The sequence below is a fragment of the Mobula hypostoma genome, chromosome 12 (genome assembly GCF_963921235.1).
Source record: "Mobula hypostoma chromosome 12, sMobHyp1.1, whole genome shotgun sequence".
NCBI lineage: Eukaryota > Metazoa > Chordata > Chondrichthyes > Myliobatiformes > Myliobatidae > Mobula > Mobula hypostoma.
In genome coordinates, this window is record NC_086108.1 from 32,388,934 (window position 1) to 32,415,255 (window position 26,322).

A 26,322-nucleotide genomic window follows, 5' to 3' on the forward strand; every position below is an offset into this window, starting at 1 on the left:
CAGCTACTTTTATACTACTGAGAAACAATTAGAAAATACTTACTTAATACTGCAGTAAAAATTAACCATTGAGATATTTACTTAATGCAGAACAAAGAAACTTCCAGAATTATACCTTGTATAACCACTAGGGGCATATTAAACAGTTGTGCATACTATAACCACTAGGAATCACAGTGAGCAGTAACTGTATAAAATACAAACAGATAATTGTTAACTGCAAACAAAGACAATTAGTCTAATCCTAGAATGAAACAGTTAGATCCAATAGCGGTAAATAGTTAAGATTCTTTTTGGCTTAAGTCTTTGTAACACCAGAGTGACTTTAAAACACAAAATGCTGAGAATAGTCATGAGGACGGGGGTCATTAAGAAGAGAGAAGCTGAGTTGGTGCTCAGCATTGGAAAAGGTGCAGAATCTGGGATACAGAGATTGTTAAAGAGAGGAGAGAACTAAAGGGTGGAAAGGTCTTGAATTAGAAAACAGGAGTGATTGATAGTTGGAATGGTTAAGCAAGGAAGGGTGTGGTATTTGAACAAGTAAACAATAGGATCTGAGGTACAAGTGAGAGAGATTCAGAATCCTTATCTGAAGTTGCATAGAAAATTGGGTGCTAGAAACCTTAAGTAAAAGCAGATCACATTTACTTTTTCATTCTCCACCAGTGGTGTTTTGCTGAACTTATGAAGAATACAGATAATTTGTGGAACATCTGTTTTGTAGTTTTGCATCATGATTGTTCCTGCTCTGCAGACCTTCCAGTAATTACTACATTAGAACTATAAATGTTCTATTTTGAGACCCAACTTTCAAAATACGAGGAGTGATTGATAAGTTTGTGGCCTAAGATAGAAGTACAGTAGTCAATTTTAGAAAACCTAGCACATTTATTTTTCAACATAGTCCCCTCCTACATGTACACACTTAGTCCAGCGGTTGTAGAGCATATGGATCCCTTCTTTGTAGAAGTGGCCCACAGCAGGGGTGATTGATAAGTTCGTGGTCGATGTGGATGAATTATACCGCTCTCATTACATGCGTGTGCAGTTCAACTCTTTGAGTGAAAATGCAGAAAGTTTGAAGTTTCTCCTCATCTATTTCTACCTTAGGCCATGAAGTTATCAATCACTCCTGCTGTGGACCACTTTCTGAAGGTCCAAGATGCTGACTTCTACAAAGAAGGGATCTGTATGCTCCACGACCACTGGACTAAGTGTGTAAATGTAGGAAAAATAAATGTGCTAGGTTTTCTAAAATTGATTCCTTCTACCTTAGGCCAGAAACCTATCAATCACCCCTCGTACTTTTGTTACAACATTGAATTTTTCACTATGCTATATATTAAACAGGGCGGTGGGTGGAGATGTGACGCCACCACAGGAGGTGTAAGGCACTCGTTCCCTACACTAGCCTGCAGGTCACCCTTGGGCAAGGTATAGCAGCCCCCCCCCCCCCCAAGATCAGAGTCATATGAAGCCATGGGAGCAGGTGGTGAATAGTCATATGAGTAGCCAATGCACATCCCTGGTTACGCAACTAATGACACTAGGCAGACAGTCTGAAGAGTATTGATCATGGCTGGGGTCACTTGTCCAGAAGAGGGCAATGGCAAACCACTTCTGTAGATAAATTTGCTAAGAACGATCATGATCATGGATAAGACTATGATCACCCACATCATACAATGTGGCAAATAATATGTTGAACTGTTTTTTGCTAGTTTACTTGTTTCACTATAATTGGGCTATATCAGAGTTCAGTTTTCATCTCTAGTCACTGAACCTTTAAGTGATAGACTATTTTGTTGCCTTGAAGTAAAGGCAAACAAAATTGAGATATATCTGCACTTCTGCCATGATTTGATTAAATTACATAAACCAGAGATGTTAAAATATGTACATTAATAATGTACCTTAATTTGTTGTAGGTTGATCATTCAGATCTCCTCAGTTTGAGGCAAAGACGATATATCATTGGACTGTAACTATGCCACCTAAGTTTAAACGACACTTGGATGATGATGACGTGACAGGTTCTGTAAGAAGTGAAAGGGTGAGTAAATCTTTCTGCAATGCTGTACTCAATGTTGTCATTGCTTCATTGGCTCTTTGTCATTGTGATCCATTTGAATTCAGTAGACCATTGAAAGAATATTCTGTTGACATACAAGTAGATCACATTTGTATCATGAAAGTCAATAGATGTTAGTATTTTGAGCTCACTATTTCAAAGAGGAATATGTAGAATCCTTTAAAAGCAGTATGTTGAATGAATGATCGATGTTTTTTCCTTTGAAGATTCTCTGAAGTCAAACTGTTTTTGTATTAATCAAAGGTTTTTCATAACATCTGAGCTTTTCATTCTGTCTGTTAACTCCTAAAGCATGGCTAGTGTTTTAATTGAATCCATGTGAGGTTATCAATATTTTAATTAACACATTTCAGAACAGCTATCATTCCATGACATCATATATAAAAGTCCATCTTAAATGTCAATGTTGGGCTATGTGGAATGGACTTGGATGTAGAGGCCATAAGTTCAAATGACCAGTGCAGATAGATTTTAATTGAATTACTCACATGAACAGGGATGTGATCTTAAATGTTAAATGAACTGGAATATCATTTTGTGAATGAATAATGTTTTTATTACTGGATTGCTATGCTCCCTAATTGCTGTGGTTGTTGAATAATTAAATATCATTCTGGCGTCCCAGTCTGGCGGGAGCAGAGCACAGCGAGGAGGTTTCTTGTATGTCGGTGACGCTTGTTGAAGAAGAGGGTTTCACGGGCGTTCAGGCTCATTCCGGCGGTCCAGTCAGCATTGGGAGCAAAGCACAGCAAATTAAATTACAGAAGGGACAAGCAGGGGAAGCCATTGTTGGGAGTGAGCCAGTGGTAAGAATAGAAGTGTCAGACTTTGTCTGAAAGAAAGCTTCTGCTTGGAGGAGGCATTAGCTCTGGGTAAGTTTCTGTTAAGGTTTCCTTGTTGCCTCCCAGGTGCCAGGGTCAGGGACATCTCAGATCGTGTCCACTGCATTTTGGAGAGGAAGGGAGAGCAGCCAGATGTCTTGGTACATATTGGTACCAAGGACAGGAAGGAAAAGCAATGAGGTCCTGAAGAGAATTTGGAGAGCTAGGTAGAAAGCTGAGAAGCAGGACCTACAGGGTAGTAATTTCTGGATTGCTCCCTGTGCCACGTGCCAGTGAGGGTAGAAACAGGATGATTTGGCAGATAAATGAGTGGCTGAAAAGTGGTACAGAGGGCAAAGTTTCAGGTTTTTGGATCATTGGGCTATCTTCTGGGGGAGGTATGACCTGTACAAAAGTGATGGCTTGCACCTGAACCCGTGGACACCTATTCTAGTGAGCAGGTTTGTTAAAACTGTTGGGGAGGGTTTAAACGAGTTTGCTGGTTTGGGGGGGGGGGTGAGAACTAGAGTGAAGGGACTCAGTTTGGGACAGATGGTTTTTTAATAAAAAAAACAGCGTACAGTCAGACTGTCAGGAAGGGCAGGCAGATGATAGGACAAAATTGCAGCCAGCAGGGTGAGAATCAGTGCTAAAGGGATGCAGAATCAAAAAGGGTAGTAAATACAGTACCCGGTGTTATAGCTTAATGCATGGAGTGTAAGAAATAAGGTGAATGATCTTGTTGCACTATTACAGATTTCAAATATGATGCTATGGCCATCACTGAATCATGGCTGAAGTATGATTGTAGTTGGGAGCTGAATGTCTAAGGTTACATGTTGTTTTGATGGGATAGGAAGGTAGCCAGAGGCGGTGGCATGCTCTACTGGTAAAGAATGGCATCAAATCAGTAAAAAGATGTGACATAAGATTGAAAGATGTTGAATCCTTGTGGGTTGAGTTAAGAAACTGCAAAGCTAAAAAGACCTTGATGGCCGTGATATACAGGCCTCCCAACAGTAGCTGGGATGTGGACCATAGATTACAAATGGGAAATAGAAAAGGCATGTCAAAAGGGCAATGTTAAGATCATCATAGAAGATTTCAACATTCAGATTGATTGGGGAAAATCAAGTTGATAATGGATCTTGAGAGAGTTTGTAATTGCCTACGAGATGGCTTTTTAGAGCAGTTTGTTGAGCCTACTAGGAATCAGCTATCTCTATTGGGTGTTACGTAATGAACCAGTGGGATTAGGGACCTTAAGGTAAAAGAACCCTTAGGAGGCAGTGATCACAATATGATAGAATTCAACTTCATATTTGATGGGGAGAAAGTGAAGTCTGACAAAGCAGTATTTCAGTGGGGTAAAGGAAATTACGGCGGTATGAAAAAGGAAAAAGTTCTATTCAAAAGGTTGAAAGGAACGTCTAAACAAGCCTGATGCATTTTGGAAATAAGTCCTGTGGACTGATGAAATTAAAATAGAACTTTCTGGCCGCAATGAGCAAAGGTACGTTTGGAGAAAAAAGGGTGCAGAATTTCATGAAAAGAACCCCTCTCCAACTGTTAAGCACAGGGGTGGATCAATCATGCTTTGTGCTTGTGCTGCAGCCAGTGGCACGGGGAACATTTACTGGTAGGGGGAAGAATGAATTCAATTAAATACCAGCAAATTCTGGAAGCAAACATCATCACACCGTCTGTTTTTTTAAAAAAAATAGAAGCCAAAGATGAAAAGAGGATGGCTTCTACAACAGGATGATGTTTCTGAACACCTCAAAATCCACAGTGGACTACCTCAAGAGGCGCAAGCTGTAGGTTTTGCCATGGCCCTCACAGTCACCTGACCTAAATATCATCGAGAATCTGTGGATAGACCTCAAAAGAGCAGTGCATGCAAGACGGCCCAAAAATCTCACAGAACTAGAAGCCTCTTGCAAGGAAGAATGGGCGAAAATCCCCCAAACAAGAATTGACAGACACTTAACTGGCTACAGAAAGCGCTTACAAGCTGTGATACTTGCCAAAGGGGGTGTTACTAAGTACCGACCATGCAGGGTGCCCAAACTTTTGCTTCTGGCCCTTTTCCTTCTTTGTTATTTTGAAACTGTAAAAGATAGAAATAAAAAAGTAATCTTGCTTAAAATAATAAAGAAATGTGTCATCTTTAACTTTATGCCTTTTGGAAATAGTTCATCTTGTACTCGCTTAGCTATTCACGGTAACAGAAATTTTTACCAGGGGTGCCCAAACTTTTGCATGCCACTTTAAGTCACCTGGACAAAATGAACTGCGCCCTAGGGCCCTGAAAGAGGTAGTGGTAGAGATGAGGGAGGCATTTGTAATGATCTTTCAAGGATCATTGGACTCTGGCATGGTTTTGGAGGACTGGAAAATTGCAAATATCACTTCACTCTTTAAGAAAAGTGGAAGGCAGCAGGGAGAAAATTTATAGGCCAGTTAGCCTGACCTCAGTGGTTGGGAAGATGTTGGAGTCAGTGGTTAAATATGAGTACTTGGTGACACAGGACGTGTTGGAACAAAGCATGGTTTCCTTCAGGGAAAATCTTGTCTGACAAACTTGTTGGAATTCTTTGAAGAGATTTCAAATAGGATAGATAAAGGGGACACAGTGGATGTTGTATATTTGGACATTCAGAAGGCCTTTGACAAGGTGCCACACATGAGGCTGCTTACCAAGTTAAGAACCCATGGTATTACAGAAAGTTACTTACATGGTTAGAGCATTGGCTGATTGGTAGGAGGCAGCAAGTGGGAATAAAAGGATCCTTTTCTGGTTGGCTGCCAGTGACTAGTGGTGTTCCGCAGGGGTTGGTGTTGGGACCACTTCTTTTTGTGCTGTATATCAATGATTTAGATGATGGAATAGATGGCTTTGTTGCCAAGTTTGCAGATGATATGAAGATTGGTGGAGGGGCAGGTAGTGTGGAGGAAACAGGTAGGATGCAGAAAGACTTCGACAGATTAGGAGAATGGGCAGGAAAGTGGCAAATGAAATACAATGTTGGAAAATGAATGGTCATGCACTTTGGTAGTAGAAATAAATGTACAGACTATTTTCTAAATGGGGAGAAAATCCAAAAGTCTGAAATGCAAAGGGATTTGGGAGTCCTTGTGCAGAACACCCTAAAGGTTAACTTGCAGATAGAGTTGGTGAGGTCGGCAAATGTGATGTTCGCATTCATTTCAAGAGGTCTTGAATACAGAGCAGGATGTGATGCTGAGGCCTCACCTTGAGTATTGTGAACATTTTTGGGCTCCTCATGAGAGAAAAGATGTGTTGGCATTGGAGAGGGCTCAGGAAGTTCACAAGGATGATTCTGGGAATGAAAGGGTTATCATATGAGGAACATTTGGCTCTGGATCTGTACTCGCTGGAATTTAGAAGGATGGGGGGGATCTCATTGAAACCTTTCAAATGTTGAAAGACCCAGACAGAGTAGATGTGGAAAGGCTGTTTGCCATGGTGGAGTAATCTAGGACAAGAGGGCACAGCCTAGGATAGAGGGGCGTCCATTTAAAACATGTAGAAAAATTTCTTTATCTAAAGGGTGGTGAATTTGTGGAATTTGTTACCATAGGCAGCTGTTGAGGCCAGGTCATTGGGTGTATTTAAGACAGAGATTGATAGGTTCTTGATTGGACACAACATCAAAGTTTCAGGGAGAAGGCCGAGGAGTGGGGCTGAGGAGGGGGGAGAAAGGATGAGCCATGATTAAATGGTGGAGTAGTCAATAGGCCATATGATCTAATTCTGCTCCTATGACTTGTGGTCTTGTGTGTTGAACTCTTGAGTAGATTACTTTATGGGAATTATAATGGGGTAGTATGACAATAGGTGCAGGAGTAGGCCATTCAGCCCTTTGAGCCAGCACCGCCATTCACTGTGATCATGGCTGATCATGCACAATCAGTATCCAGTTCCTGCCTTATCCCCACAACCTTTGATTCTGCTATCTTTAAGAGCTCTATCCATCTCTTTCTTGAAAGCATCCAGAGACTTGGCTTCCACAGCCTTCTGGGGCAGAGCATTCCATACATCCACCACTCTCTGGGTGAAAACATTTATCCTCAATTCTGTTCTAAATGGCCTACCCCTTATTCTTAAACTGTAGCCTCTGGTTCTGGACTCGCCCATCAGTGGGAACATGCTTCCTGCCTCCAGCATGTCCAATCCCTTAATAATCTTATACGTTTCAATAAGATCCCCTCTCAGCCTTCTAAGATCCCCTCTCAGCCTTCTAAATTCCAGAGTATACAAGCCCAGTCACTCCAATCTTTCAACATATGACAGTCCTGCCATCCCGGGAATTAACCTTGTGAACCTACGCTGCACTCCCTCAATAGCAAGAATGTCCTTCCTGAAATTTGGAAACCAAAACTGCACACAGTACTCTAGGTGTGGTCTCACCAGGGCCCTGTACAGCTGCAGAAGGACCTCTTTGCTCTTATACTCAATTCCCCTTGTTATGAAGGCCAGCATGCCATTAGCTTTCTTCACAGCCTGCTGTACCTGCATGCTTGCTTTCAGTGACTGATGTACAAGAACACCTAGATCTCGTTGTACTTCCCCTTTTCCTAACTTGACTCCATTTAGATAATAATCTGCCTTCCTGTTCTTACCACCAAAGTGGATAACCTCACATTTATCCACATTAAACTGCATATGCCCACTCACCCAACCTGTCCAAGTCACCCTGCATTCTCATAACATCCTCCTCACATTTCACACTGCCACCCAGCTTTGTGTCATCGGCAAATTTGCTAATGTTACTTTTAATTTCCTCATCTAAATCATTAATATATATTGTAAACCCTGCAGTACCCCACTGGTCACCGCCTGCCATCCCGAAAGGGACCCGTTAATTGCTACTCTTTGTTTTCTGTCAGCCAGCCAATGTTCAATCCATGTCAGTACTCTTCCCCCAATACCATGTGCCCTAATTTTGCCCACTGATCTCCGATGTGGAACTTTATCAAAGGCTTTCTGAAATTCCAGGTACACTATATCCACTGGCTCTCTCGTGTCCATTTTCATAGTTACATTCTCAAAAAATCCCAGAAGATTAGTCAAGCACGATTTCCCCTTCGTAAATCCATGCTGACTTGGACCGATCCTGTTACTGCTATCCAGATGTGTCGTAATTTCATCTTTTATAATTGACTCCAGCATCTTTCCCACCACCGACGTCAGGCTAACCAGTCTATAATTCCCTGTTTTCTCTTTTCCTCCCTTCTTGAAGAGAGGGACAACATTAACCACCCTCCAATCCACAGGAACTGATCCTGAATCTATAGAACATTGGAAAATGATTACCAATGCGTCCACGATTTCTAAAGCCACCTCCTTAAGTACCCTGGGATGCAGACCATCAGGTCCCGGGGACTTATCAGCCTTCAGACCCAACAGTCTATCCAACACCATTTCCTGCCTAATATAAATTTCCTTCAGTTCATCCATTACCCTAGGTCCTTTGGCCACTATTATATCTGGGAGATTGTTTGTGTCTTCCCTAGTGAAGACAGATCCAAAGTGCTTGTTCAACTCGTCTGCTATTTCCTTGTTCCCCATAATAAATTCACCTGTTTCTGGCTTCAAGGGCCCAATTTTGGTCTTAACTATTTTTTTCCTTTTCACATACCTAAAGAAGCTTTTACTATCCTCCTTTATATTCTTGGCTAGTTTACCTTCGTACCTCATTTTTTTTCTCTGCATATTGCCTTTTTAGTTACCTTCTGTTGCTCTTTAAAAGTTTCCCAATCCTCTGGCTTCCCACTCGTCTTTGCTATGTTATACTACTTCTCTTTTATTTTTATACTGTCCATTACTTCCCTTGTCAGCCACGGCCTCCCCTTACTCCCCTTAGGATCTTTCTTCCTCTTTGGAACAAACTGATCCTGCACCTTCCGCATTATTCCCAGAAACACTTGCCATGCTGTTCCACTGTCATTCCTGCTAGGGTATTGTTCCATTGAACTTTGGCCAGTTCCTCCCTCATAGCACCATAGTTCTCTTTGTTCAACTGTGATACTCACACTTCCGATCTTCCCTTCTCCCTCTCAAATTGTAGATTAAAACTTATCATATTATGATCACTACCTCCTAATGGCTCCTTTACCTCGAGGTCCTTGATCAAATCCGGTTCATGGCACAACACTAAATCTAGAATTGCGTTCTGTCTGGTAGGCTCCAGTACAAGCTGTTCTAAGAATCCACCTTTCTTGGGGTCCAGTACCAACCTGATTCCTCCAGTCTACCTGCATGTTGAAATCCCCCATAACAACTGTAGCATTACCTTTGCGACCTGCCAATTTTAACTCTCAATTCAACTTGCACCCTACATCCAGACTACTGTTTGGGGGCCTGTAGATAGCTTCCATTAGGGTCTTTCTACCCTTAGAATTTCTCAGTTCTATCCATACTGACTCTACGCCTCCTGATTCTATGTCCCCCTCCCCCCTCACAAGGGACTGAATATCATTCCTCACCAACAGAGCCACCCCACTCCCTCTGCCCATCAGTCTGTCCTTTCGATAGGACGTATAACCTTGAATATTCATTTCCCAGGCCCTGTCCACTTGAAGCCATGTCTCTGTTATTCCCACAACATCATACTTGCCAGTTTCCAACTGTGCTTCAAGCCCATCTACTTTATTTCTTGTACTTCGTGCATTCATATACAATACTTTTAATTTATTACTCCCCTCACCTCCCATATCAATTCCTATATCACTTGGCCACACTGTACGATCCCTTCTTGAGCTTTCTGCTCTGTTGATTCTGCTGTCATTCTTAACTTTTCTTATTCTCACTTTCCCTTTATCTCCATCCTTATGTTTCCAGTTCGTCCCCTCCCCCCCCACTACTTAGTTTAAACACACCCATGTTGCAGAGGCAAACCTGCCTGCCAGAATGCTGGTGCCCCGCTTATTAAGGTGCAATCCGTCCCTTTTGTACAATTCATCCTTACCCCGAAACATATCCCAGTGGTCCAAGAATGTAAATCCTTGCTTCCTGCACCAGTTCCTCAGCCACACATTCAGATCCATTATCTCCCTGTTCTTGCCCACTCCAGCATGGGGAACTGGAAGCAAACGGGAGATAACCACCCTGGAAGTCCTGCTTTTCAGCCTTCTTCCGAGTTCTCTGAAGTCGCGCTGTAGAATGTCTTTCCTCTTCTTCCCCACGTCATTTGTGCTGACATGCACCACCACTTCCGGATGTTCACCTTCACTCTCGAGGATTCCCTGCAATCGGTCCGTGACAGCCTGGATCCCGGCACCAGGGAGGCAACACACTATCCTTAAATCTCGCCTGTTGCCACAGAAACCCCTTTCTGTACCTCTCAGAATGGAGTCCCCTACTACCACGGCTCTGCCTGACGTCTGTCTCCTTGGCTTTGCTTCAAGGCCAATTGTTGACTGTACAGTACATAATCTAAATACAATAATCTGAAGCCAGTTTATGATGAGCTAACCACAAGCCCAATTACTTAAAGTATCCTGTAGCATGCAGTAAACTGTCTTCATAGGAATGATAGACATATGAAATTGTATCACAAGTAATGTTCAACCTGAGAGTGAGGTGAAGGGGTGGCAGGAGTGCAGGAAACTGCTGATAGATAAATGTTTAATTATGTGAATTAGTCTCTTTGGTCCTCTACTTTAAGATCGGTTTGAGAAACACAACTTCTATATGAATTATGCCAACAGGGTCTACCATCTGCAAATGCAGACACAGCTGGAGGGCAAAAAAAAATACTTCTCGAGCAGGAGTTCTCAATTTTTTTTTATACCATGGGCCAATACCATTAAGGAAGGGGTCCATGGACCCCAGGTTGGAAACCCCTGTTCCAGAGGAACGTAGCAATATGGGTAGCATCCATGGAGGGAAATAGACAGTCAACATTTCAGGCCAAGAGCCTTCACCTAGGCCAGGTGAAGGATCTTGGTCTGAAAGAACATTCACTCCTAATTTCTCTCTAAAGATGCTGCATAACCTGCTGAGTTGCTCCAGAAATTGTTTTATTTTTATATTTATTTTGCTACTGTTTCCAGCGTTTGTAAACTCTTGTCTTGATTTTACAATATAGACACAGCTGGTCTGTATTTGAATAGCTTCATACATCTTGTCAGCACCCTTAATTTACTTGACTTGAAAACATATCCCTGATTGGATTCAGTAATAAAATTCCTTCATCTGGAAGGAAAAATTACTTGGCTAGATGGGAATACTGTATAGTGTTGAGTTGATAATCAGATCAGCTATGATCTACTGTGTAGCAGAACAGGCTCAAGAACGCGGTATGTTCACTGGTTTGAATTGAGTTGTTCATGTGCCTAATAAAGTGGCAACTGAGTTTTTCTATGTTGGTGGTTTTCTGCTGTTGTAGCCTATCCAGTTCATGGTTCGACAAGTTGTGTGTTCAGACATGCTCTTCCTCACACCACTATAACTCATTACTTGTGTTACTGTTACCTTCCTGTCAGCTTGAACATCTGGTCATTCTCCTCTGATCTTTCTCCTTAACAAGGTGTTTTCGCCCACAGCTGCCACTCACTGAATGTTTTGTTTCTCACGCCATTCTCTGTAAACTCTAGAGACTGTGTGTGAATATCCCAAGATATCAGTAGTTTGAGATGCTCAAATCATCCTGTCTGGCACCAACAGTCATTCCATGGTCAAAGCCACTTGGATCACATTTCTTGCCCTTTCTGATGTTTGGTTTGAATAACAACTGAACCACATGGCCATATCTGCAAGCATTTATACATAATTGCTGTCTCATAATGGGTCGATTTAGATATTTGCATTAACAGGCAAGTGTACCTGATAATGTGGTCATTGAGTGTAGATGCATTGTCTTTTTTAAAGGACAGGTTTCACCTTTTTATCTCAAGGCAGTATGATCTGTGACATAATTAATCTTGAAGTACATTTTTGGTAGCTTCAGAGTTTTCCACCATTCAGGATTATAGTATAAAATTGTCTACATTGTACTGAGATATTACAATGAATGCAATTGATTCGTGATATAAGGTTTGTGTGATTGTACCATTATGCAGTATCATGAATTTCTCATTGTTGCATTGAGCATAATACAGGGAAAATATTGTCATGTTCCATAATATCAGTTTTCTCATTCAAAAAAACGTCATTGGAAAATAGAAAGGAGCAATTTCTCCCCAAGCCTGATGTAAATAGTTTTCAGCTCATGGTAAAGTCCTTAGTACAAATGGAATCAAAAGATCACTGGATGAACTGCATCTTCAACAAATTATCTTTGATCCCTGTGTTATTACAATTACTGGGCTTGTACTCAGTCACTCTGTGTCCCTGAATGTTCTGTTGTTTCCCAAATTTGTCCCGCCTTTGTGTCATTTGAGACAAGTGCTTATACCAACCCTTTCCAATTTCTCTGAGTGTGGCTTCATCTTTATAGTAGAGGAGGCCGTGGATAGACATGTCAGAATGGGATGAGGAATTAAAATGTGTGGCCACTGGGAGATCCTGCTTTCTCTGGTGGACAGAGCGTAGGTGTTCTACACAACACTCAGGGTGGAGGAACAACACCTTATATTCCGTCTGGGTAGCCTCCATGAACATTGATCAAAGTTGCTGGTGAATGCAGCAGGCCAGGCAGCATCTCTAGGAAGAGGTACAGTCGACGTTTCAGGCCGAGACCCTTCGTCAGGACTAACTGAAGGAAGATTTAGTAAGAGATTTGTGAGGGGGAGATCCAAAACGATAGGAGAAGACAGGAGGGGGAGGGATGGAGCCAAGAGCTGGACAGGTGATTGGCAAAGGGGATATGAGAGGATCATGGGACAGGAGGTCCGGGGAGAAAGACAGGGGGGGGGGAACCCAGAGGATGGGCAAAGGGTATAGTCAGAGGGACAGAGGGAGAAAAAGGAGAGTGAGAGAAAGAATGTGTGTATAAAAATAAATAACAGATGGGGTACGGGGGGAGGTGGGGCATTATATCCCTCCCCCTCCTGTCTTCTCCTATCATTTTGGATCTCCCCCTCCCCCTCCCACTTTCAAATCTCTTACTAACTCTGCCATCAGTTAGTCCTGACGAAGGGTCTCGGCTTGAAATGTCGACTGTACCTCTTCCTAGAGATGCTGCCTGGCCTGCTGCATTCACCAGCAACTTTGATGTGTGTTGCTTGAATTTCCAGCATCTGCAGAATCCCTGTTGTTGGCATAAACATTGACTTCTCTAACTTCCGCTAATGCCCCACCTCCCCCTCGTACCCCAGCCATTATTTATTTATTTATATACACACATTCTTTTTCTCCCTCTGTCCCTCTCACTATACCCCTTGCCCATCCTCTGGGTTTCCCCCCCCCCCCTTGTCTTTCTCCCCGGACCTCCTGTCCCATGATCCTCTCATATCCCCTTTGCCAATCACCTGTCCAGCTCTTGGCTCCATCGCTCCCCCTCCTGTCTTCTCCTATCATTTCGGATCTCCCCCTCCCCCTCCCACTTTCAAATCTCTTACTACTCTTCCTTCAGTTAGTCCTAATGAAGGGTCTCTGCCTGAAACGTCGACTGTGCCTCTTCCTAGAGATGCTGCCTAGCCTGCTGCGTTCACCAGCAACTTTGATGTGTGTTGCTTGAATTTCCAGCATCTGCAGAATTCCTCTTATTTGCATGTGTACTACTTGATTTGGTAGGATATCAAATTTCTCAAGCATCCTTAGAGCTGCTTAAATGCATGCTAGACAAGGATATTCTACCTCATTCCTGATCTGTACCTTGTAGATGTTAGATAACTCTAGGGTGCCAGATAACTCACTTGCTAGAGATTACCCAACTTCTGACTTGCTTTTATAGATGAGAATATTAGGATAAAATAATGCTGTTTTAGTCAGTAGTTGTTTAGCCCAAATAATTTAACAATGCTAACATTAAAGGTGGTTAGAATATCTCTAGTTGAAGATGGCCACTGTCTGGCTGCTCATTACCCCATGCCTAAATGCTGAAGCCAGATATGAATTGCCTCATAATCTGCCTCATTATCTGAGGATTGATCCACCTAAACATCTCAATGTAAATGCAACATTTTAGGTGACTGTGCCTTCAGAGGAGAAAGCTAAAAGAATTGAAATTTGTATCCTAAAATCTCCTGTCTTCCCATTACTCCTTCCTTTTTATATGCACCTTAAAGCATGTCCCTTTTTCTTTTCTTTTTAAATCTTTTTATTGAGTAAGTATACAAAAAAGGTAAGCCATATAAACATTAATACAATGTTAAAGTACAATAAAATTCCAAAAGATAACAATACCAAAAAGAAAATACTACAAACAATGTAATTTAAGCATAAGAAACCAAGATAACATAATAGTATACTAGATTTTATATATATCAATGGAAAAAAAAAAGAAAAAAAAAACCCCCAAAAAAAAACCCACCGTGCAACTACCTAAAAGCAAAGCAAAGCAATGGGCTAACTTGAAACCAAACAGAGTTAAACTTAAAATCACGTCCTCAATCCCGACCTCCATTAAAACAGTGAAAAAAAAACAAGAAGGGTAAATATTACATTAAATGAAAATATCGAATAAAAGGTCCCCAAATCTGTTCAAATTTAAATGAAGAATCATAAAGGTTACTTCTAATTTTCTCCAGATTCAAACATAAAATCGTCTGAGAAAACCAAAAAAAGGTAGTTGGAGCATTAAGCTCTTTCCAATGTTGTAAAATACATCTTTTCGCCATTAAAGTAAGAAATGCAATCATTCTACGGGCTGAAGGGGAAAGATTACTAGAAATTTTAGGTAGTCCAAAGATAGCAGTAATAGGGTGAGGAGAGATATCTATATTTAATACCTTAGAAATAATATTGAAAATATCTCTCCAAAAAGTTTCCAAAGTAGGGCAAGACCAAAACATATGAGTTAAAGAGGCTATCTGCCCCGAACATCTATCACAGAAAGGATTAATATGCGAGTAAAAACGCGCTAACTTATCTTTGGACATATGTGCTCTATGAACCACTTTAAATTGAATTAGGGAATGTTTAGCACAAATAGAGGAAGTATTAACTAATTGTAAAATCTGCCCCCAATCATCCACAGAAATGGTAAGCCCCAATTCCAAAAAAAGAAAAGCATGTCCCTTTTTAACTAAGCTTTTTGTTATCTATTTTTGTGTTAAATTTGGTCACTAAGTTGCAATGGGATGTTTTACCAAGTTATTGCATGTTGTTGAATCAAATCCATTAAGAAGGTCCAATTAAGTCTGTTACCATTGAATGTATTAATACTATTCGGGTATTTCATTCTGTTGGAAAGTTGTACTAAAAAAAATGGTATTTTTTGGTTGTTATGAGGGTGTAGAAAGTGGTGAGCTGATGTTGCTGTGGCTTGTATGGTCGTCTCCTATCGTGTATTTCATTAAATAACACAGTTTCTTCATTTGGTATGAGAACGTTTAGGATTTTTATTAGTCATTAATGCATGTGTTCTCAAATGGAGATTTATATTTTTGAAAAAACAGACCAATTTGGAAGGGTAGTTTAGTTGTCTGTAGCATCTGTTTTGCCAATATTTATGTCAAAATTATTTTCACAGAAAATTTGGTACTTTAGAACTTGCTGAGGGCAAATTGGTGACAGCATTTACCACTTTATAATGGTGACTCTATTTCAGTATTACTTCATTATCTGAGCACTTTGCAATGTCCTGAGGTTGTTAAGAGACAACAAAGTTGTATCTTTTGTATTAAGATGATGCTTGTTAAAGTCTAATAGATAATGGGTGAAGAGTAAATGTTAATCTATTATTCTGTTACTAATACATTCAAATGCTGAGGTCATGATTGAATTACCATCAGACATTTGTCCTCTAAGCCTCTACACCAGTCAAGTTCCAATTTTAACTAAAAGTACAGTATGTCTTAACTTTAATAGATTGTGGACATTTTGGCAGCTTTCCTGGCTTTAGACTTCAGTTCATAAAATCCAGCGGCATATTTGATAGGGCAGCTCAATTTGTCATTTTCTTCTACAAGATATTTTCCTAGATCACTTCTGGGTTTAAATGGTTGTTTTCCATTGTCTTTAATCCCATAGTGACAATGTAAATGGTGTTTATCTTCAAAATGGGAATCTAAAAAAAAGGTAATGGTATAGAAGGTGGTCATTTGGGTACTTTTCATCCTTGCTAATTCTCCATCTTTTCAATAGACACTTGCAAAATTTTCTATAGTGAAATCCTGACCCAATTTTCTCATCAAAGGGTATGACTGAACCCGTGTCCATCGCCCTATTGGTAATGCATTCCAGATACTAGTCACTGTTGCATCTTTAATCCTTTTGCTGGTTACTGTAAACTTGTGCTTTGGTTTTTAATCCTTTATCAATAGGGCTGTTACCATCTACTCAATCACGTTTCCTCCTGTCCTACACTTTGGATTGGATATCTCTTTGATATCTCACCTTCTCTGCTCTGAAACCCATCTCCCGTTTTCTGGCATTTCCCTTAATGTTAAGTTCCTAATCTCTGGAGCCATTTCAATAATTTTTTCTGCAAAATCATCAAATGGTGGATGCTGAAAATCTGAAATAAAAATGAAAAATACTGGAAATTCTCAGCAGGTCATGTTTCCAAATTTGCTTTGACACAATTGAGAGGTTGTGAGTAGGGGGGAGGAGGAGGAGCAGGAGAAAGTGAAGAGGTTTCAAGTGATAAGAGACAGAGAGTGGACCTGTATGTGGTGTACTGTTTATTTTAAAAGTTATCTACTTTACGTACAAAGCATAAAAAGTGTATTTAGATGGTGAGATTTAGATGAATTTATGCTAATTCTGGATTTGTCCCATTGTATTCTTCCCTAGAAATGTTACTCACCTATACAGCAGGGGCAATTAAATGCAAGGGGGGCAAAAATAAAATGTAGTGAGGTAGTGTTCATGGGTTCAATGTGTATTTAGGAATTGCATGGCAGAGGGGAAGAAGCTGATTCTGAATGGCTGAGTGCCCTCAGGCTTCCTGATCATAGCAGTGAGAAGAGGGCATGTCCTGGGTGATGGCGGGGGGGGGGGGGGTCCCTTAATAATGGATGCAGCCTTTCTGAGGCACCGCTCCTTGAAGATGGGGCCTCTATGAGAGAGTACCTGATATATTGTGTACAGTTTTAATCACCTTGTGTTTTTATGTAAAAGTGATTTACTTGGCACAAAACAAATGCAGCAAACATTACCAAGATGAGTCCCAGAGAGGATTTGCCATATCAGGAGTAATTAAGTAGATTAGCCCTGTTGTCTTTAAAGTCTGGAAGAATAAAAAGTGGTGTGATTGCAACTTGCAACATTAACACAGACAAAATAAGTTGGATAAAATTTTTTTTAAGGTGATGAATCTTTTTAATTTTCTACTCACAAAGAGTGGCGACTTGGTCATCAAGTCTCTGGATGTTAAAGGAATTGTGGAATACAGAGGTAGTGAAAGGAAATGTCACTGAGATAAAAGATCAACCATGATTATGATGAATTGCCAAACAAGGTCCTGTTGGTTGTGTTCTCATGTGATGCAGCATCTGTGGAAAGCAAATCGTTGATATTTCAGATCCGCATCATTCACCAGAGTAGGGAAAATCTTACATTTCCCACTTCGGTTAAAAGTCAAAATTATTTTTTTTTCTCCATTCTCTCCAAGCTCTTCATATCCTTCCTAAAATGTGACCATAATTGGAAAGTTATTCAGAAGTGCCTAAACCAGTATTTTTTTTAAAAAGGTTTTTAAGTCTCCTGTGATGCTGTACTCATTATGAAGCCTGGGATCTCATGCTTGTAATCCTGCCCAAGGAGGGTTTATGCACATGTGCATTGAGGTCCCTTTCATCCTGCATCTGGCTATACCTCTCTGTTCTTTCTACCTGCCAAAGTTCATCATTTTGTACAATTCTGGATTAAGTTTTATTTATTACATGTCTATTACATTCCTCCTCACTGAAAACTTAAAAAAAAAACTGCAGATGCTGTAAATCTGAAATTAGAAAAACAAAATGCCGAAAAGACCCAGCAGGTCAGGCAGCATCTGTGGAAAGTAAAACAGTTTAATATTTTGGTCCACAATCAACCTATGAAGAGTCTTTGATCTCAAATGCTAACTGTTTCTCTCTGTTTAATGTTTCCAGCATTTTCTGTTTTTGTTTCACTTTGCTGTTAACTGTTGAATGTATTTGCATGCTTTGTTTCTTTGAAGTATTACCTAAATGCACAAATCTGAACAATATGGAATGCAGCATGCACTGGCCACTGTTACTAACTAGTGGGAATACCACTGCCTGTCTTCTACTATATAGAAATATTATTTACCTGGATTCCCTTTAGTGTTTATTTATACATGTTGCCAATGTCCCTTTAATTCCGTGTTTCAAATTTGCTGTCAAACACATTATGTAGAAATTATTATTTTCCTATTTTGAAGTCCTTGTGCAGCATTGACTTCATCAAAAGGTTGCCTAGTGGTTTTTCCCCTTGTAAGTCAATGCCATATCTATTTACTGATCAATATGCATCCAACTAACTTAGATTAAAAGTTCCCCACTACTGATGTTAAAGATACAATATGGTGTGCACACAGGGTGGGACTGATGCAGCTTTTGGGCTAGATAGGAGAAGAAACAAATTCAAAATGAATCTCTGGAAGTGCATCAGGATACGTTGTTCAAGCTAAGGCTTTCAAGGGACATGAAAGATGGATATTATTCAAATTAGATGTCAATGTTAAGGTGCACAATTAATGTGAAAGCAAATTAGTGTTTTAATGCATTTATTAAGCATGTTGGAGGTAAGAGTAAAAACTGCTTAAAAATAAGGTTTTTTAATCTTGCCTCTGTCTGTATTGAACTTGACCTGCATGGAGCACAAACAAATATTTTGAGAGAAATATTACAGCCTCCATTTCATGACCCATACAGATCATGATCTGTGGCTCTTTGTAGCTGGGGGGTGGGGGGGGGGGGAACAGACATAGACTGCCTAAATTGCACCATAGCCAAAAGGCAGTTTCTCATTCCAGGACAGTGATGGAGCTGTGTATGGAACTAAGATTAGAATAATTGAGAGAATGCTGGGGAGGGGGAGAAAAGGCATGTCAGAGTGCACTCGACAAGTATGTATGTGATCCTTAAGTCAACTAAATTAACTGAAATTACTTGAATCTAGATGAATTAAAGTGGTGGACATGTGGCTACATAAGAATTATATTCTTTAGAAATGAAAGTTTTATAAAGAATTTGTCAAAAATATTGATAGGTTTAGCTTAAACAGCTGATCTGCATAGCTGAACAATTTTGTTACTCAAATGGAAGTTTGGGTTTATTTTAGAGAAGACTTTGAGTGGGTGACAGGTCTCCCGAAGGCAGTGTGTTGGGAGTTGGGATGAGTTGATCTCGGGATCATAAGACCACTATGCAAAGTCCCGTGACTAGTATGCCTTGTATTAAACCAGTAGTCTAGGCCCTGCTTCATGGATTATTGAAAAACTCAGTACTACCTTTGGTTACAAGGATGATCCTGGCCATCCTGGTTGATAGATTGAAAACATTGGAGTTGGTAGAAGTTGGAATTGGAGGGGCATCAACCTGTAGTTTCTAGGTTGAAGCTGATTACAACAGGAATATGTGGCAAAACTTGTGGATGGATTTCAATGCAATTAGATTTTTTATTTTATATTAGAAGATATAATCTTGTAACATTTTTATTTATCCATCCAAAAATATTGTTATTTTGTCATTAGTAGTGAGATTTACAATTGTAGTTCAAGGGGAATTTAACCCTATCATGAATATATTTCTATCAGGCCCAATTCATATGTGCTTGTTTCAGGATATAATATTACGTATGTGTAGGTGATTTGGAATCAGATACAAGTGTAAGGAGCTTAGGAGGAATGGGTTGAATTTTAGTTCCCAAAATGATCCACCTCTTGGGTTTGATCTCCATTGGTTTCCTGGTCTGTTTAAAAAAAATTGATCATAATTTGTCAGCAGCTCAATTATTTTACTATTATGTGACCAACAGGGAAGCACAAAGTGAACTTGACAGATCTCGGGTCCTTCTTCGTCAAGAACTCCATTAGGTACAGAACCACAGGTGAAGTGAGTGAGGATTGGTAAATACTAGAAAGTTAGTAAAGCCAAAAAGAGCAGCTCCAAGGGATGGTGGTCTTGATGTGGCAGTTTCTGCAAAATATAACCCCCTCACTCATTCATTTCACACTTATTTAAACAAAATTAATAACAAGAATTTGTCTATTAAAAAAAGTCTATATTCTTAAGTTGCTTGCTGTATTCCTTCTGCTGCTCAGAATGTTGTTCCTTACATTAGAGCAGGGGTTCCCAACCTGGGGTCCATGGACCTCTCTGTTAACAGTAGGGGTGCATGGCATTTTTTTTTTTAAAAAGAGGTTGGGAACCCCTTGCATTAGAGGAAACAAAATGCACTTCGTTGAACATATAATTCATTCCACAAAAATGACCCTGAGCTTCCAATCATCTATCACTTGTATTCTCCATCTCATTCCTATTATGATCACAGCCTCCTATATTACTTGAACAATGCCCAGTGTAGTAATAGGAATATATAAGAATATTGGGTTTAACAGTTTATGATAACCACCACTTCTTCCTCCTCCTCCCCCACCCCCAGATGTATCTTTCTGTTTTTTTAATCTTTTTTCAATCTTTGTTGTCATCTAATTTCACTTGTCAATCTAATTGGTAATTAATTTAAACTGGATAATTTTGCAATAGTATGGCAATAGATATCAAGTTTTCGGCTGACTTTTTCCACCAATACTGATAATTATCACTTAACTTGAATGAGTGCTTTCAGTTGCCTTAATTTCCTCCCCCTTCCCCCCTGTTTTTCTTTCCTGACTCATGAAGGGGGGTATGTGATTCTTTTCAACTATACCAACTCAAACTATGAATACATGGATAGATTCTTGTGAAAGGGGCCACAGAAACAAGGAAAAGAGCTATTATCCCTTTGATTTGTGGGAGCTCTGATTTCAAAAGCTAAAGCTCTTAAATTGTAGGTATAAATTACAGCAATGATTCAAAGATATTTTTATTGTATGCTTTAATTAGGTGGTTGAGTCCTTTCCAAAGATTTTCTTTTGATATTGTTAGAGTATATATAAAAGTCACCTTTGATGTAATTACAATGGTATATATAGAAACATAGAAAATAGGTGCAGGAGTAGGCCATTCGGCCCTTCGAGCCTGCACCGCCATTCAGTATGATCATGGCTGATCATCCAACTCAGAACCCTGTACCAACCTTCCCTCCATACCCCCTGATCCCTTTAGCCACAGGGGCCATATCTAACTCCCTCTTAAATATAGCCAATGAACTGGCCTCAACTGTTTTCTGTGGCAGAGAATTCCACAGATTCACCACTCTGTGTGAAGAAGCTTTTCCTCATCTCGGTCCTAAAAGGCTTCCTCTTTATCCTCAGACTGTGACCCCGCATTCTGGACTTCCCCAACATCGGAAACAATCTTCCTGCATCTAGCCTGTCCAATCCCTTTAGGATTTTATACGTACATTGGTATTTCTTAAGCTGCAAGACTACAATTTGCTGAAATATTTTAACATTTTAATAGGCAGCAACATTTGGCATTGCAGAGAGAACAGGGAAATTAGTATGTTGATGTACAATTTATGGTGCTCTGTTTAGCAGCATTTTAGGAGTATCTAGCTTGTAACCTCCCTGTGATTTTCATGAGCCCTATATTTGCATATAAAATTGTGACTAGAAGTAGAGTGTATTTTTGGCACCATTCCTGTAAAATGCTGGCTGTATAAACTGACACTGGAATGTGCTGCTTGCCTCTCAGCCAAAGAACATGAAAGAAAGCTACAAAAGCACCTGTAGCTGAAGATCTCTCCACACCTGAGCCACCCCAGTGGCAAAGAAGGTCCAATTAAGTGCCCCCTTGGACACCTAATCCATTCATCAAGAAAAATGAAGATCAGCTGGCCCAGATCATCAGACAATGTATTTTGGAAGCAATTCAATGACTATCTGGATTGTATCTTGGATGCTACATTGGCAGGACCTGTCTGCAGGAAAATCGACTCCTTCACAGCCATTGTCTTCAACTTTGCTAAAGAGTGATTTGGCCCAATGGAGATGAAAGGGGATCTTAAGCCATCACGGCAACCAAGCAGGAGGGAAAGGGCGACTCGCCACCTGAGAAGTGCGATAAAGACCCTGAACCAACAACTCAAAACAGCTCACCTGATGAAGAAAGTGTCAAAAATCTAACCAGCAAAATGCTGGAGTGACTGTACTCGAGAGAAGGCTGACCTCTTACTTAATGGAGAACTACTTGTATCAACACATCCATCCAGAAAGGTGGCATCCTGGGTTTTTCTGGGTGCCTTGAACACACCTCAATAATCAGCCAATTGATCTGCGAGACCAAGCAGAAGAAAGACAACCTAACATTCATCTGGTTAGACCTAGCCAATGCCTACAGATCAATTCCACACATCCTCATCCAGGTTGGCCTGGACCACTACCATTTCCTGCCACTAACACAAGACATGATCACCACCTACCCAGGAGGATTCAAGCTATGCTTCACTTCAGTCCACTTTACAACCAGGTGGCAAGACCACCAAGAAAGGATTCCAACTTGTTGTACCATCTCCTCCATCTAATTTGTCATGGTTTGAACCCCCTTCATCAGCAGGGAGCAGATGTAACCTGAGGCTCAGTGTTGGAGCCCAGCATCTGACAACCTGCAATATGGGGTCGTGGATGACATCCCAGTAACCACTGTAACCCATGTCCAAGCAGGATGGGTATTGGAAACCCTGGACAACGAAGCTACCTGGGCTAGGACCATCTGATGACCTCTGCCCCTGACCAGAGGTTACAGTTACCTTGGGTAACTGAAGAGAACGCCCTGGTGCATGATGCAAGCGATTAATAGAATAGGTGCCACTTTACCTATGTGATTTTTTTTAATTGCCAGAAAATAGACAATTAAAGCAGTGGAATCTTACTACTTCAAATAGAGCATCATTGTTTGAGATTTTGAAAAACAATGCTTTTTAAAATTGCATTTCATTATAATTTATTTCCTTTTTTGGCTCAGATTTAATGTTAAAATTATTCAAATCTTCCTTCCTTGTCATTTCCTCTGCTGCTGCTTTCTCTAGTCCTTTATCTCATTGCTATGTTCCCTACTTACCGAATTTCCAGTGTTGCTATTGGCATACCATTGTCAATTCATTCGTAAAACTCTTAACCAAAGACTTCGGTATCAGAATCAGGTTTATTATCACAGGCATGTGTTGTGAATATTGTTTAATTTAGCAGCAGCAGCAGCAGTTCAATGCAATACATAATATAGAAGGGGGGGGAAGTAAAAAATAAGTAACTATATCAATTACAGTATATGTATATTGAATTGATTAAAAATCGTGCAAAAACAGGAATAATATATGTTAAAGAAATGAGGTAGTGTTCATGGGTTCAATGTCCATTTAGGAATCGGATGGTAGAGGGGAAGAAGCTGTTCCTGGATCGCTGAGTGAGTGCCTTCAGGCTTCTGTACCTTCTTCCTGATGGTAGCAATGAGAAAAGGGCATGCCCTGGGTGCTGGAGGTCCTTAATAATGGACTCTGCCTTTCTGAGACACCACTCCCTGAAGATGTGCTGGGTCCTTTGTAGGCTAGTACCCAAGATGGAGCCGACTAAATTTATAATCTGCAGCTTCTTTCAGTCCTGTGCAGCAGGACCCCCCCACCTCCCTGCCAAATACCAGACAGTGAAGCAGCCTGTCAGAATGCTTTCCACGGTACACCTATAGAAGATTTTGAGTGTTTTTGTTGACATCCAAATCTCTTCAAACCCCTAATGAAGTATAGTGACTGCCTTGCCTTTTTTAATATAGCTGTGTCGATATGTTGGGACCAGGTTAGGTCCTCTGAGATCTCGATACCTAGGAACTTGACACTGCTCACTCTCTCTACTTCTGATCCCTCTGAAGATTGGTATGTGTTCCTTCGTCTTACTTTTCCTGAAGTCCAAGTCAGCTCTTTTGTCTTACTGACGTTGAGTGCAAGTTTGTTGCTGCGACTCCACTCCACTAGTTGGTATATCTTGTCTCTGTACGCCCTCTCCTCCATCTGAGATTCTACCTACTTTAGGAACAATTAAGCCTAACAACCTAGGACAGTTATGATACTCCTTTCTAAGAAATACCAATTATAGGAATCTGAATTTAATGATTTGACAGACTTGTGTTATTGAGATGAAGGAATAATGTAAAACTTAGAGTTAAGTTAGGTTCAGTATGATCAACTTTGATTTCTACATGCAACCACCGAAAGCCCTTCCAGGTGAGAAAATCAATTTTGCTATAATCATCAAGCTACTGAAAAGGCATAGTTGACCATATGTGATGGAGCAATTCACTGAATTATCCTGAGGATTTCCAATTCATGGCCCATTGTGACGAGAATACACATAGATAAATGTTAGCTGTCCTGTGTGATCAGCAGTTGGTCTGCCACCTGTCTTCAAGAGAGAGATAAGGAACACAATGAAACAGCATCTGGAGAAGTGTAATGAAGGGACGGAAGAGAGAGAGCTGTCTGGAGCGGCTCCCCCTTTGAACCCTGAACTGTTTAGTGATGGACAGGCGATACCCCAGCAGGGGGATAAAAAGGGACAGATTCGCTAAGGCAGCACACACGACACCCGAGGTAACGAGACCCTGGAAGCAGTGCGCCTCTCACGAGTCGGTGGGAAGTATCGGACAACGCACAGGGTGGAAAGGTACGATCAGCGGGAACCCGGTGTGTGTCCGCCCTTGCTTGGGTGCCGGGTTCACTGCAGAGGATCGACCGCATCTGGAGGAGGGGTCACAGTCGGTGACCTTAGGTGACATCACCAAGGACCTGCCCGAAAGCTGCTTGTGAGCAATATCGCCGGTCTGTGAGTGGAAGCCGTGTCTGAATGATCAGTCGTTCCCGTTCTCTCTCTCTCCCTCCCCCCACGTTGTCCATCGCCATGGCAACGATTACTGCGAACTGAACTAAATTGGACTGAACTTTTGTGTCACTTTGAAATTTGGTCATTTACCCCTAGACAACGATAGAGCTTGATTGATGCTGTTATCTTAATTCTGTGCACATGTGTGTTTATCATTGCTGAACTGTTGCATTTATTATCCTTTCGATTACTGTGTTGCTTGTTTCTTTAATAAAGCTTTCTTAGTTCTAGTAATCCAGACTCCAACTGAGTGATCCATTTCTGCTGGTTTGGCAACCCAGTTACGGGGTATGTAACACCATTTAATAAGCATCACTTTTATTTTGCAGCGGAACCTGTTAGAAGATGACTCTGACGAGGAAGAAGACTTTTTCCTGTGAGTTTGAATTTTTATTTCATTGTTATAAATTTGAAGTCTGTAGTCCAATTAATTTTTGACTTTGGTGCTTTACATAGTCTGAAAGAGCAGCCCATTTTAAGAACTCACTCTGATATAGTTTAATCTAGGTGTTCGCAACCTGGGGTCCTTGTTTAATGGTATTTGTCCATGGCATAAAAAACCTTTGGGAATCCGTGGCTTAAGCCAAATCATGAATTAGTTATTGAAACCATAACTTAGATTAATCATGGCTTGGCTTCGCGAACAAAGATTTAGGAAGGGGGCTGCTCACATCTGCTGCAGGCTTGCTGGTGGCTGACGAGGCCAATATGGGACAGGCAGGCTCGGCCACAGCGGCTGCAAGGGAAATTCTGTTCTGGGTTTGGTGCTGCTGTGTCACAGTTCTTCCTCCTTCTCCTTTTGTCCTCAATGCCAACCCTGCGTGCGTTCTCGAAGGAGGAGACAGACTGGTGAATGGTGTGTCGCCAGGCCTCATGGTCGGAGGCTAGATTAGACCACTGGTGATGGACAGGCACCAAGGGGTTTCTTCAGAGAGTCCTTGAACCTCTTCTTTGGTGCCCCTCTGTCACGGTGGCCAGTGGAGAATTTGCCATACAGCACAATCTTGGGCAGGCAATGATCCTCTATCCTGGAGACGTGCCCTGCCCAGCGCAGCTGCGTCTTCAACAGTATGGCCTCGATGCTGGTGACCTCCGCCTGTTCGAGGACGTCGATGTTGGTGACAAAGTCACTCCAGTGGATGTTGAGGATGGTGTGGAGGCAGCGCTGGTGGAAATGCTCAAGGAGTCGTAGGTGGTGACAGTAGGTAACCCACGACTCAGAGCTGTACAGGAGGGTGGTCAGTACAACGGCTCTGTACACGCTGATCTTTGTGCCTTTCTCCAGATGCTTGTTGTTCCAGACTCTTTTGTACAGCCTGCCGAATGCGCTGTTTGCCTTTGCCAGTCTGTT

General features: G+C 41.1%; 1 protein-coding gene across 1 annotated transcript in view; it reads left to right on the forward strand.

Moving 5' to 3' along the window:
• vamp4 (vesicle-associated membrane protein 4) overlaps positions 1 to 26,322 on the forward strand; it is a 90,879-nt gene that overhangs the window by 12,029 nt on the left and 52,528 nt on the right. Inside the window, exons 2-3 of the mRNA XM_063063789.1 lie at positions 1,929 to 2,053; positions 25,301 to 25,347. Coding sequence (XP_062919859.1) covers positions 1,988 to 2,053; positions 25,301 to 25,347 — 113 coding nt within the window. The 5' untranslated portion in view covers positions 1,929 to 1,987. The remainder of the gene's footprint in view (positions 1 to 1,928; positions 2,054 to 25,300; positions 25,348 to 26,322) is intronic.